The 13,998-nt window shown below is 41.2% G+C and overlaps 1 protein-coding gene across 1 annotated transcript in view; it reads right to left on the bottom strand.

Annotated features, from left to right (window-relative positions):
- The window catches only part of flii (FLII actin remodeling protein), a 69,492-nt gene that overhangs the window by 51,168 nt on the left and 4,326 nt on the right, over window positions 1–13,998 (bottom strand). Inside the window, exons 2-10 of the mRNA XM_078240381.1 lie at window positions 12,986–13,096; window positions 12,027–12,098; window positions 11,431–11,511; window positions 10,336–10,421; window positions 8,506–8,667; window positions 7,944–8,047; window positions 5,538–5,713; window positions 1,588–1,745; window positions 649–733 (exon numbers count right to left, since the gene is read on the bottom strand). Coding sequence (XP_078096507.1) covers window positions 649–733; window positions 1,588–1,745; window positions 5,538–5,713; window positions 7,944–8,047; window positions 8,506–8,667; window positions 10,336–10,421; window positions 11,431–11,511; window positions 12,027–12,098; window positions 12,986–13,096 — 1,035 coding nt within the window. The remainder of the gene's footprint in view (window positions 1–648; window positions 734–1,587; window positions 1,746–5,537; window positions 5,714–7,943; window positions 8,048–8,505; window positions 8,668–10,335; window positions 10,422–11,430; window positions 11,512–12,026; window positions 12,099–12,985; window positions 13,097–13,998) is intronic.

Here is a 13,998-nt window from a genome sequence, read left to right as displayed (position 1 = left end):
AACCTGATAGGGGTGAGTTCTGGGAAGGATAGGAAAGGATTTGGGAGGCAACATATTTGAGGACGTGCAGGAAAGAGTAGTTGGAGATGGGGTAGGTATTGCAAAAGACAGTGAGGTCTTGGGTTGGATTATTGAGCAGAGGGATGATGGAGGGGGACAGCAAAGTTCAGAGCAGGATTCCATGAATTACAATTGGAAGAATGATCTGTTGAGGAAGCTGTTACCTAGGACTTTTTGGAAGCACTGCTTGAGAAAAAAACATGCTGACGAGGCCACGAGAAAATTCTGTTCCTTTCCAACTGGGACCCCTGGATATTTGAATGTCCAGTAGAATTACAATTACAAACAGCAGGGCTTCAGTAAAAAGTCTGCATCCCCAACTTGCTCTGTACTGCACTGCACTGGAATGTCAGCCTAACTTGTGCACTCTTGCTAAAATTAGCCTTTTCTGCCTTTCTTCCAACCAACGAGGGAACACTTTACCAATCATACACCAATCTGAAAACTGGCTACTCCTGGAGTTTTAACATTACCCTCACATATAATTAAGATACAAGTAGCTCCATTTGCCAAGTATGACAGTGTGTTACCAAAGTTAAAAAGTCTAAAGGAAATTCAATAAAAATTGTTTGCTGAAATTACCCTTACCTCTAGATCTGTAAGGAAATGGATGGCTTCAGGCAAAGTGACCAGGCGATTTTTATTGAGAACCAGCTTCTTCAATTTTCCACACCTGCAAGATGTCCAAGTTAGAATTTCCATTTTTTAAAAGGTAGAAGGAAAATTCTTCCAATTACTCTATTTGTAAATTTACTCTACACAGACTAGAGAGCCACAGGTGCAATCTCTGGTCTGCACCATTAGCAAATCCAAGTAAAGCCAGTTAGCAGGAAGAGCACTACAATCGTTCAAGGTTAGAAGGGTTGGGGATATTAAAATCAGCAAAGGAGGCCAATATCCTTGACTGCCAACCGATGACTTCTGCTGGAAAAGGCACATGCAGATGTCAACTGGAGATAGGGCATTACAGCCAGGCTTGATCCTATGAGTACAAAAAATTCTGGTGATATTTGTTGCCTCAGTACTGGTATGGAAAATAGTCACTTGGGGAAGAAATTGAAGTGCTATGGGTCCTTTATCCTCCCCTCTCCTGTTCAAGTGAATAGCACCCAACATAGAAACATAGAAAAACTACAGCACAAAAACAGGCCCTTCGGCCCCACAAGTTGTGCCGAACATATCCCTACCTTTAAGGCCAACCTATAACCCTCCATCCTATTAAGTCCCAATGTACTCATCCAGGAGTTTCTTAAAAGACCCTATTGAGTTTGCCTCCACCACCACTGACGGCAGCCGATTCCACTCGCCCACCACCCTCTGTGTGAAAAGCTTCCCCCTAACATTTCCCCTGTACCTACCCCCCAGCACCTTAAACCTGTGTCCTCTCGTAGCAGCCATTTCCACACTGGGAAAAAGCCTCAGAGTCCACCCATGACTTGAAGATCAAGGAAATAAATTCATTTTGAGCTCTGCTAGGGCGACATGTAGACATTCAAGCTGAAGCTGAGTAAAGAACAAAGTTCATACCTGCATAAACTTTCTGGGACGAGCTCAAGGTTATTATTGGCTGCCATAAATTCCTCTAAACTCGCCAGTTTTCCAATGCCTGATGGGATCCCATCGAAATCCAGCTTGTTCGAGTTCAAATATAATTTCTTTAGCTTTATCAACTTGCAAATAGCTGACTGAAGAGGAAAAAATACACATCATTTTGGAGCTGTACAGATTCCAAACTTACATTTAGTAATTTGCCACCCTCAGTACACATAATTTGTTAGTCATTTCATCACCATCATTGTGCATAGTACCCAAAATAGTTAGAGGAGTGTTGAATTTTATCTCAGGGCCTCAACTTGCAAAGCCTTGGTCAAGACTTCATCTGGACTACTGCATTCAATTCTGAGAACCACACCTCAGCACAGATATATTGGCATCAGAGGAGGTACAATGTAAATTCATCAGAATGATAGAAAGTTAAATTACAAATATAGAAAGCATAAACGTAGTTCATGTATCCTTGACTTAAACAGTAGATTTAACTGAGGTGTTTAAGGCGATTAAAGGATTTGATAGATAACTCTGGTGAAGCTATTTCTTCTGCTGGGAGGATCTAGAACAAGAGTACATATTCTTATGATTAGAACTAGGCCATTTAGAAGTGAAATCTGGAAATATTCTTTCATGAAGGACAAAGGAAATCTCTCATCAAAATCTCTGATGATAGGCCAATTGAAAATTTTAAAACAGACTCTTAAGATTTCTTTCAGGCAACAGTATCAAAGACAGTTAAATCAACTGGAGATACAGATTAGCTATGACCTAATCGAATGGCAGAACAGGCTCAAGGCTGAATTGCCCCCTCCTGTTCCATCCTGCAATGAATCATTATCATACAGTAATTACAGGACTGGAGAGCATTTGGTCCATTGAGTCCATGCTGGCTAATCACAGAGCAACAGTCAGTGTCCCCTACCCCTCTCCCACTCAATCCCCAGAGCTCTGCAACGTTATATCCTGTCCGACTTCCTCCCATCAACCCCCTGGGCAGCAAGTTCCAGCTCATTCTCACCCGTTGCATAAAAACGCTCTTCCTCACATTCCCCTGCACCTCTTGTCCAAATGCTTTGACAAGGCCTTCTTAGTACACAAGAGTTCTTGATTTCAATGCACCAGGAATCAACAAATTGGGCTGCACGTTTGTACCAACTGGAGGTTTGACCCATATTTCCTGCACAAGTAGTGAGAAAAGTTGTATGTAGCAAACTGACAGCCTGACACCGGTTTAAAGGATGTAGTACCAGTCAATGTTAATGCAATCACTTTAAATGCATTAGGTTTCTATTTGGAAATGAGAGCTGGTGCTGTGATTTTTAGACAAAGGTAAGTCATACTAACTCCAAACAAAATTGTTCATATCCATTTTCCCTCACTCCTAATAAATCACATATATGCAGTGACAAAATGAGCTTCAGATTTCAATATAAATTTTTTAAATGTGCAAGTTAGACCAGTGAAGACAGAGCATTCACTGTTATACTGCAGTGAAGCACAATCTCACACTAGCATTAAACTGTTATGCTGTAGCAGTCTCACATCAATTCACATCAGGGCAGCACCAGTGCCAATATATTCATCTCTGGTCTTAATACCTGTCGGTGTCTAGTGACACTTCTGCTATCCATATTCAAGTTTAAAAGGATAACAGTATTTTTTTAGTTTTTTTTGCTGAGCTAAATTGATCTCAAATGAGGTGATCCAATAGAAAGTTATAGAAGTGTACTACCTGCCAGTCACATCAACAAACAGCCAAAATATCACATCCCAGTCGACCCAAATATGATATGCATTCCCTGATGCCTAAAGAGATTTCAGAATTTTAGGTAGAGACCAAGTTTGCAGGAATGACATGGATGATGGTTATTCCAAATGGAAATAACATGCTGCACAGGCGTACTGCCTAAATGAACAGTGAACCGCAAATATCACAAGACCCCTCATTGTGGGGAGCAACCTTGACAGCAAGTGGCATACCAACATGAAACGTTTCATTATCCTAGTCATGGGGCAAACTGTTCTTCATCTTTTCTTAAAGAGGCCTGAACTAAGGAAGAACATTTCATTCCACACAGGATAAGATGAAATCTGAAACTTCAATATTTGATTTCTATTGTAGGTGTATTAGTGCTATCAAGCAGCATTTGTTTAGCAATAATCTGCTCACTGACACTCAAGTTTGGCTTCTGCCAAGGTCACTCACCTCATTATACGCTTGCTTCATACATGAACAAAAGAGCTGAACTCCAGAGGCGAGGAGAGTGTGACCACCCTTGACATCAAGGCAGCATTTGACCAAATATGACATCAAGAAGCCCTAACAAAACTGGTCAATGGGAATCAATGGAAAAACTCTCTGTTGGTTGGAATCATACATGGCACAAAGGAAGACAGTTGAGTGGTGGTAGGCCAATTATCAGCCCCAGAACATCACTGCAGGAATTCCTCAGGGTAGTGTCCAAGGCCCAACCATCTTCAGCTGCTTCATCAATGACCTTCCTTCCATCATAAGGTTATTAGTGGAGATGTTCCCTGATGATTGCACCATCATGACTCATCAAATGAAGCAGTCCACATCCAAATGTGACAAGACTTGGACAATATCCAGGCTTAGGCTGACAAATGACAAGTAACATTTGCACCACACAAGTGCCAGGCAATGGCCATCTGCAACAAGAGAACTGAACCATCACCCCATGAATTCCAATGGCATTACCATTGCTGAACCCTCACTATCAACACCCTGGTGGTTATCTTTGACCAGAAACTGAACTGGACTAGCTATATAAATACCACGGCTACAAGAACAGGTCAGAGGATAGGAACCCTGCAACAAGTAACTCACCTCCTGACTCCCCAAAGCCTGTCCACCATCTACAAGGTACAAGTCAGGAGTGTGATGGAATACTCTCCACTTGCCTGGATGAGTACAGCTCCAACAACACTCAAGAAGCTCAACACTATCCAGGCCAAAGCTTGATTGGCACCCCATCCGCAAACATACACTCCCTCCACTACTGCTGAACAGTGGCAGCACTATGTACCAGCTACAAGATGCACTGCAGGAACTCACCAAGGCTCCTTAGGGAGCATCTTCCAAACATACAGCCACTACTATCCAGAAGGACAAGGGCAGCAGATACATGGGAACATCACCACCTGGAAGTTTCCTTCCAAGTCACTAACCATCCTGACCCAGAACTATATCGCAATTCCTTCACTGTCGCTGGGTCAAAATCCTTGACAGCACTGAGTGTATGTTCACCACAGGAAGTGCAACAGTTCAAGGAGGTAGCTCGTCACCACTTGAGGGCAATAAGGGATGAGCAATAAATGCTAGCCTAGCCAGCAATACCCACATCCCGTAATTGTTTTTAAAAATTAGGCTGACAGTCGATTCAATCTAAACTCAGTTCTTATCAGAGATGTTTGTCTCAGCTAATTAATGATCCAGTTTCATCCGAGGTCACATGGTCTGGAATGGGGGGGTGGGGGTGAGTTAATAGGTTGTGATGAACAAAGCATCGTAGCTGTGAGGGACAGCTCGGTGGATAGGATATTAGGATGTAGATAGGCTGGAAAATTGGGCGGGGATCCTGGATTCAGGATTCAATCCTGGACCGGGGAGCGGCGCGGGCTTGGAGGGCCGAAGGGCCTGTTCCTGTGCTGTATTGTTCTTTGTTCTTTGAGGTAGCCTCTCCAAAGCACCTTAATTCTTAGGCTATTAAAAAAGACCAAGGTCTGTGGAATTGCAAATCTTACATCAAACATCCCAAATGAAGTCAGCAACAAAACAGGCTTACGATATTAAAAAGAAGCAATCTTTCATACCATGCACAATAACAGCTGGGGTTGTCTTTCCAGCAAACAGCCAGAGCAAAAGACAGGCATTGCATTAAAATAAAATAAGTTAACATTCATACAGGAAGTGAAGTCAGCTGGTTACGGGACAAGTTCAGCGTCTCCAGTTGTGTCCACTGATCAATGCAAAGTGAAAGTTCAGAGATCTGGTTGGTACTGAGGTTCAGCCGGCGTAGAGATGAAAGGGTATACAAGCACTCGGGCACCCGGCTGAGATCATTACAGGATAAGTCCACATCTGAGAAATAAGCAAAGTTTTTTTTAAAGATATCAAAGCATTTGTCTGATCATAGAATCCCTACAGTACAGAAGGAGGCCATTCGGCCCACCGAGTCTGCACTGACCGCAATCCCACCCAGGCCCCATTCCCGTAACCCCACACATTTACCCTGCTAATCCCCCTGACACTAGGGTCAATTTAGCATGGCCAATCAACCTATCCTGCACATTTTTGGACTGTGGGAAGAAACCAGAACACCCGGAGGAAACCCACGCAGGCGCAGGGAGAATGTGCAAACTCCACACAGTGACCGAGGTCGGAATTGAACCTGGATCCCTGGCATTGAGAGGCAGCAGTGTTAACCACTGTGCCACCGTGCTACTGGAATATATATGGTTCAGAGAGTAGATAGACAGGTAGGTATTTATAGTTCCAGCAAAAATAGGTAATGAAGTTATAATGACTTAATGATTTAAAATCATACAATAAATTAGCATAATGTATTTTAGTAATAACATTTCTTCCTTTTTAACATTTGTAGTGGTACAGCAAATGAGAGAAAGTAAAATCTTAATCACATCTCAATATATATAAAGGCGTATTTGGAAACACCAGGGCAGAGAACAAAAACATCCAGGACTAGGGAACACAATAAATACTTGGCTCAAGTACATATTGTAATAGAAACAAAGCTTGTACCACAGACACAAAGGCTGAAAAAAATTATAAACTGGGTAAACAAGTACAAATGTAGCCTCAGCTGAACGTGCAATCTACAAATTACATATCTACCTATTACATAAGCACAGGCCAAGCTTTAGTATTAAACCCTAAAATAAAAGCAAAATACTGCAGATGTAGGAAATCTGAAATTGAAAACAGAAAATGCTGGAAAAACTCAGCAGGCATGACAGTATTTGTGGAGAGAGAAACAGAGTTAACCTCGAGTCCATATGACTCTTCTTCAGATGTGAAAACTGGATTTCCTTTAACTTCAGAGTATTCAAGGCTCAGAAGAAATGTATTTGCTCAGAAGACCTGGATGACTAGAAGTGGTCACCACAATTTGTCTCGTTCTCTGACTTCAGGGAGCATTTTTGGAGGTAGTCAGAGTCTGGGAACCAGGTATATTATTTGCATATCATTATTTTATATAAATCGAAGACCAAAATCAGCCACTGTCATAAAGCTCGTTATTACACAATCTGAATGAATCATGAGCGATGTTATTGTCATCAAACTAATAACGTTTTGTTGTGTGATGGGAATCACCAAGAAATTTGTTAACATCTTGATATAAAGAGCTTATCATCCAGCAAATTTACACACATTCAACGTAGATGTTCAATTAAATGTTTCGAAGGATAATTATAAGATCCAGTTTATAGTATGGAGATGCCTCTAATCCAGTCACACTATGGTGACTCCATATAACATAGAGAAAAGGCAAAAGAGGAAGAAAATGAAGGATTGGAGCTGCCTCTACAATGTAAACAAGGCACCAAGGTCAATCGTGGGCTGATCTTATGCATCCTCTCTGATAGCAGAGCATCACCAGTGCCCCTGCTAATATTATAATCTGGCCACAAACAATGGATATGTCTAATCCAAGTTTCAATATTGCTACTCTGTATTGCAAGCAAGAGTACTACTGTCACTGTACAGTGTGAAATTTAAGGGAGTAGCTCATCAACTAGTTATATATTGTTGAAATGGGAGATGCCACAGAGAGGGACAAGGAGGTTTTTTTGGGTAAACTTGGGCTCATTCATTAGGATTGCAAACAAGCATTGTGCAAGATATGGTCATGGATTCCATCAAGAAGTAGTACATGGTTGGCTTACCACAACTGAAGAGAATACACTGGGCAGTCTCAAAAGTGAGAAGCAGCAGTTCAACATTATTCCATCTGAAGTGGGAAAGAGACTGACCCCGGACCACAAAACAAAAATAACTTCAAATTGGAGAGTTATGGCTTATGTTAAATGCAGTGCCTGTTGTTGCACAGAGAGAGAGTGGGAGCAGCAATAGGGGTGGCAGGAGGTGGATGTATAGTGGACATCAAACTTCAAGGACTATAAGACAGAGGTTGACACAAAGAATTATAGAAAACAGCTAGAGCTGGGGCCAATGCTGTGGAAAGTTTTGTGAAGAAGAGCAGTAGTTTATGAGAAGAGATAGTTTATTTTTAAAACAGATTTATTGAAACTCTTACAAATAACACAATGTAACAAAGAGCTCAACTTACCTAGCAAATTGGAAAGGCCTTCCAAGCTTGTGGGCAGGTTGCTCTGTGTGCGTTGAGTATTCCGGAGATGCAATGTCTGTAAAGCAGTCATTGCAGGAAGCTGCCTGCAAGACAGCAGTACAAGGAATTAGACAGCTTATTGGAATCAAGTCAAAGCCTTCTAGCTCCATAGGTCTCAAATCAAAGTGTACCATACCCAACTTTTCATAACTAAATTGCAGCAGTACAGCAAGTGGTCACAAGTTCAAAACAGTCACTATTCCATCATGGTTCCTCAAGAGAAAAATCAAACCAGTGATCTTCCTGGTTCAAGGTTTCTCAGTAGCACACATGATTGCCATTCAATGAAAATACAAGAGGCAAATAAGAGACATTCAGCCGATCTTCACTCACTATCTAGAAACACAAACACTCATCGCAGTATCTAACAGTATCTGAAATGATTCAGGGTTTTTGACTCTACTATGGTACATTAGTTCATCTGAATCATTCAACATACTTCGTATTATTTTACATTGTGCAATTAAGCAGCAGCAGAGATTTCCTGCAAGTTGCTCCTTACCGCAGTTGAGCATGCATAAGTGGGTTGTTATTCAAAATCAGTGTCTGGAGATGAACCAGACGCCTCATCTGAGGAGGCAGACTCTCCAGGCTATTATCACTCAGGTCCAGGTAAAGCAGATCGGTCAGATTTATAAACAGTTGGTTTGGGATGTTGTCTATACTGCAAAGAAATACAGGACATTAGATGCTGGAAAAGCACCATATACAATAAATACTAGAAAAGACAGACAAGTATTCCAGGGATGTTATATGTCCCAGCAATGTCACCATGGCATAGTGAGATGGGTTCCAGCCCTCATGCTATTGTTAGTATCTACATGAGATCTATCTGGTCTCGAACTGGAGTTAATATCTTTCCTTGCTGTTTGCAGAGGAAAAACTTAAAGAATTACACTCAGGCCTATAATTTCAAGCAGCCAGCACATCTCGAGCAAAATCCAAGACAGTAAACATCTCATCTCCTGGGCAAGGATTAAAAAAAAAGAGAAAGAAAATAAGCAAGAAAGAGCCTCTTACAAACACAAAAGAAAAATCTAATGATAACCTATTAACTGTCAGTATGTTAAACTGATGTTTCAGTTACTATATTGGCCCATTCATGACACAGGTTTGTATCTTCAGCTCTCCATAGTGAATGCTCAATCTTGAGAAGAGTGGATGTAAGGAGTTAAACATAGAAAAGGAAAGAATTAAACACACACATTGGGGGCGATTCTCCCATCCCACCGCACTAAGTTTTTAGCACGACAGGCCAGGAAAATCGCATGTCGGCTGAAACGCGGGATTCGCGCATGCATTCCCGACACACTCGCATCCCCCAATGCCAGATATCTGGTGCAGTCAGGACCACGCTGGAAACCGGCGGGAATCTATTTTTAATCTTATTTAAATGTGATTAGCTGGCCCGGGACCGAAGTTTCTGGGCCCACTAGCATCTCCCACCTCGTCAGTACAATTTCACTCTAGCGGGGTACAGGCTAGTTCCCCACTTTCGGGGAACTAGCGGGCCGACGCCGCTGAGGTGAAGGGGGGGGCACTCAGGGCGTCGGGCCGTGGGTGTGTGGTGCCCCCTAGGCATGGGCACCCTGGCAGTGCCAGCTGTGCCCACTCACACTGCCCAAGGAGCAAAGTGCCCATGCCGAGGAGGGGTTGGGGGGGCTGGCAATCAGGGCAGTCGTGGAAATGCTCATGGGGGCCACAAGTGTGTCGGGGGGGGGCAGCACTGTGAATGCGCAGAGGCCCGGAACTGTCAGCCTCCAGGCCCGTGAATAGGCCCCACCCCCCGCTTTTAATAAGATTCACAATTGTGACCTCTGCATTGCACAAAGTGTGGGAGATTAGAGTCTGAACTCCCACTGAAAAAACAATCGTGATTTACATCAGTTTTCCCGCGAATTCAGACTTGGAACCTTTTTGGGAGAATCGCCCCAATTGTCTTGCTGAATCAAATCAGAGGACCAGCAGCCAGTAAGTGTCACTCAACCTCAACATCCCACAGAAGGGGAGAATGGAAGCACACCTATGTTCTCTCTGACCTTTGCTGCAGTTCTGGACTCAATACAACACAATACGCACAAAGAAACCACACATTGATGGATATGAAAAATGCATTTCGCAGCCTGAGGGTTTGCTTTTTCACAAAAAATTCCCTTAGATTGAATTTACTTTTTTTCCAGATTCTGACCTTCGTATTGAGCATTTTCAACATTCCCTTGTTTTATAACTACAAGTTCTTACTGATTCCATAACTTAACAAATAAAGGAAAGCACATTTCTTTTTAATTCTCATGACAAACTTATCAAATTTATACATGAGACCTCTGCTTACCTGTTATGGCTCAAATTAAGCACAAGCATGTTTTTCGCATTCTCCAGTTCTCGAGGAATCTCGGTCAGCTGATTATAGCTGAGGTCCTGAAACACAAGAATATATTTTTGGTTGACACAGATTTTAAAACAGGAGTTATTTGGGAAAAGTCTCTCTCAAAACCCAATGTCTACTGTGTGTTTGCATCGAACATATTTTCTTCCTCCAGTGCTTTTATGCACAAATCATACATCTCAAGCAATTATCGCAAGATAAAGAAAGAGAATGTGGGGTGATGGGATAGAGAACAGCACATATCACTGCCACTAACACATTGCCATTTAACAAATACTGCATCAACTATTTAAGAATGCTGTCGGTGCAGAATGAGCAAAACATGAACTATTTCTCCACCTTCACTCCTCAGGCCCAATATTATGTCATGGAAATGGCATAGTAAATTTGAATCCTACCAACATCATAGCTTCCAATCTCTCACCCTACAACAGAGGTCAGGTATCCAGGGAGAAAGGAACAAAAAAATTAACTAAATTTAACGTTGACCCATTAAAAAGCCTGCTAACATTGTCTCAGTTCACACGAGGGGACCCATGGGTTAAATATTGGAGCACTTCACCTGCTACAAAATCATATCCTCAGGAATCGGAAAGGATATAAAATTGTATAGCAGTCAATGTTTCTGACACATTTGTTAATAATAGTAAGAAGTCTCAACACCACGCACTTGATGAAGAACCTGTGCTCTGAAAGCTCGTGATTCCAAATAAACCCGTTGGACTTTAACCTGGTGTTGTGAAACTTCTTACTGTGCCCACCCCATTGTTAATAATAGTCAATCGCATTTGCCAAAAGTAAAAAAAAAATCAAGAAAGAATTGGAGCACCAGCATTGTGTTAAAGTTTTCTCTATTTTGGTTATGTATCAAACATTCAGCAAATTAAGCACAGAACTTCAAATGCACTCCTGACTGCTATTATGGGTTTTAATTTTTTTTTGTTAGGTCAATCTCAATGCCAGATGGCTTTAATCCACAACAGGTTTCCCCCAAAGTGCATACAATGACCAGCCTATAACAAACCCTTTCAGTTAACATACCAGGACAGAGAGATCATCCAACTGGAAAATGTCATCAGGAACACCAGAATTCTTCAGATTATTAGCTCGAGCAACAATGGCCTATAGAGAGCACAGAGTACATTACACACAACTTCAATTCCAGATAATGTGGGAAAACATTTTAGATTGTACTGTTTTTCATGACTAATCATGTCAGCACACAAAGTTTGGAGTCTCAAATATTAGAATTCAGTCTACTTTGAAAGTCATTTGAATTTCACATTGGGTTTTTTCATGAACGTTATGACCTGTATGCTTTTTAAATAACACCACTCATTTTTAGAACCTTGAAACTTTAATTTTATGGCAAGATGAGGCATGACAATTTAGCCATTCCCCAGAATCAAATACAAGGTAAAATTGTGAAATTGAGCAGATTAAAGAATAGGCATCAAAGAGGTTTGGAAATTAGGTCAGGAGAAGGAACTGTGAAGAGACATCCACCATTAAGACATAATCCTCTCAAAAAAGTGCTGAGTTTGTTTTAATGATTTTGCAGCTCATTAGCAGTACAATTGTTGCAATTACAGTTCCCACAGCCCTTTCTAGAATTCTGGGCTTTATTAATTACTCACCCGCAAGCATGGCAGGCTAGACAGCTCCCCATGAAGTGTTGTCAGGCTGTTGTGACTTACTGACAAGTGTTCCTACAACAAAACCAAAAGCATTCAAGTTAGAGTGGAGTAAATCATTTTATACATTTCCTTTAATGTGTAGTGTGTACATAAAATTAACAGTGACACAGATGGACCAGTTTTAAAAATCCATTTAAAAGTCCATCTTGCCTCTCTCCTACACCATAATTTATCTTAAACAAGATTCGAAGTTCTCAAGTCCAAATATAAAACTATAACTTTTGACCACAATAACTAATATAACACAATTTTCTGCACAGTACACCTTACAAATGGAACAATATCCTCATAAGGCACCAACAGCAGAATCACACCAATCTTGACCCTTCGCTGACAGGAATAATTACCAGCAGAGTGGTCTCTAGATAATAATGAGAAGCAGAAATCCTGGCTGATTTCCTCCCTGATCATCCAAGATGACTACAGTATTCCAAAGTCTTTCCTCCTTTACTGGCATGTTTAACATGAAACAGTAATTGTAACAGTACACAGATTAGTACTTAATTGTAATCATTTCCCTTTACCTGTAATCCCAAATAGATGTGAGATATTAACCAAGCTGCCCTCTGCTGTTCTGGCAGCAGATGTCAAGGGAATACTATTAGGATACAAAGTTGTTCCAGCTTTAACATAGTACTTGAAAGGATCCAATGAAAACTGAATAACTTAATGCATGATTCAGATTGTCTGCATTATCCATTTGATAACCACATACTCTGACCTGATTGGAATCAGGGCTCTGTGGGAAATTGCAGCGCTGCTCCTCACATTGCCCCTATCAATGGAAAAGCAATATTGACACTGGCTCTCAAAACAGACATTATTTGGGATTGTGACCAAAGGAAAAACTATTGATAAAGAACACATTGTCATTAATCAAATACAACTTGATGCTTTACCAGTTTCTGAAGAGAAGCTAATTCCTCTGGTAAGTAGCAGAGTCCTGTCCGGTTCAGCTTCAGCCATCTCAAACTGGTCATACATTTAACGTGTTCTGGAAAATATCCACCCTTTGAAAGGAAAAGAACTGTGAATTAGCAATTAAAATATACAGATCTATAACAGGTCTTCGTCAGGCATCAAAAGATTTCAAGGAGGTTTCATTATAACTTAAATAAACACCACCTGTTGCTTCAACAGCTTGTACATAAAGGACAAAACTGTAACTGGTTCATTATGTGTCAAAAATCTCAAAGATGCTGTCTAAAAGAACAGTTTTGCGTTGTTAGATAAACTGAAAAATTACAACAAAGAAAGAGATACAATAAGCATAGTGAAGAGGAAGTATTGGAGGGACCAGCATCTTTGAAGGTGGATAAATTAACAGGGCAAGATGGATTGTTGAAGGAAGCCAGAAAGGAAACAGTGGATGCTCTGAGGATCATTTCTTAATCCTCACAGGATACAGGTGAGGTACCAGAGGATTGGAGGTCTGTGAACATCATACCATTATTTAAAAAGGGTAAGGCGGGTAGGCCAGAATACAATAGGCCAGTCAGCCTGACTTCAACGGTGGACAAATTATTGGAAACAATTCTGAGACACAGGATAAACTGTTACTTACAATGGCACAGATTGGACAGTGAGAGTCAACGTGGTTTTATTAAGGATAAGATCGTGTCTTACTTCCTCAAAAAATTCTATTTAGTAAGAAGAATTGATGAAGGTAGTGCAGTGGATATCGCCTACGTGGATTTCAGTAAAGCATTTGACAAGGTCCCACATGGCAGGCTGATCAGAAAAATGAGATCTCATGGGATACAGGGGAAGGTGACAAGTTGGACCCAAAATTGGCTCAGTCAGAAGAAACAAATAATAATGGTCGATGGATGTTTTTGCGAATGGAAAACAGTTTCCAGTGATATTTCACAGGGCTCAGTGTTGGGTCCCTTGCTGTGTGTTGTGTTAATGA

The sequence above is a fragment of the Mustelus asterias genome, chromosome 23 (genome assembly GCF_964213995.1).
Source record: "Mustelus asterias chromosome 23, sMusAst1.hap1.1, whole genome shotgun sequence".
Lineage (NCBI taxonomy): Eukaryota > Metazoa > Chordata > Chondrichthyes > Carcharhiniformes > Triakidae > Mustelus > Mustelus asterias.
Note: the sequence above shows the minus strand (reverse complement) of the source record. Positions and strands in the feature narration are given on the sequence as shown.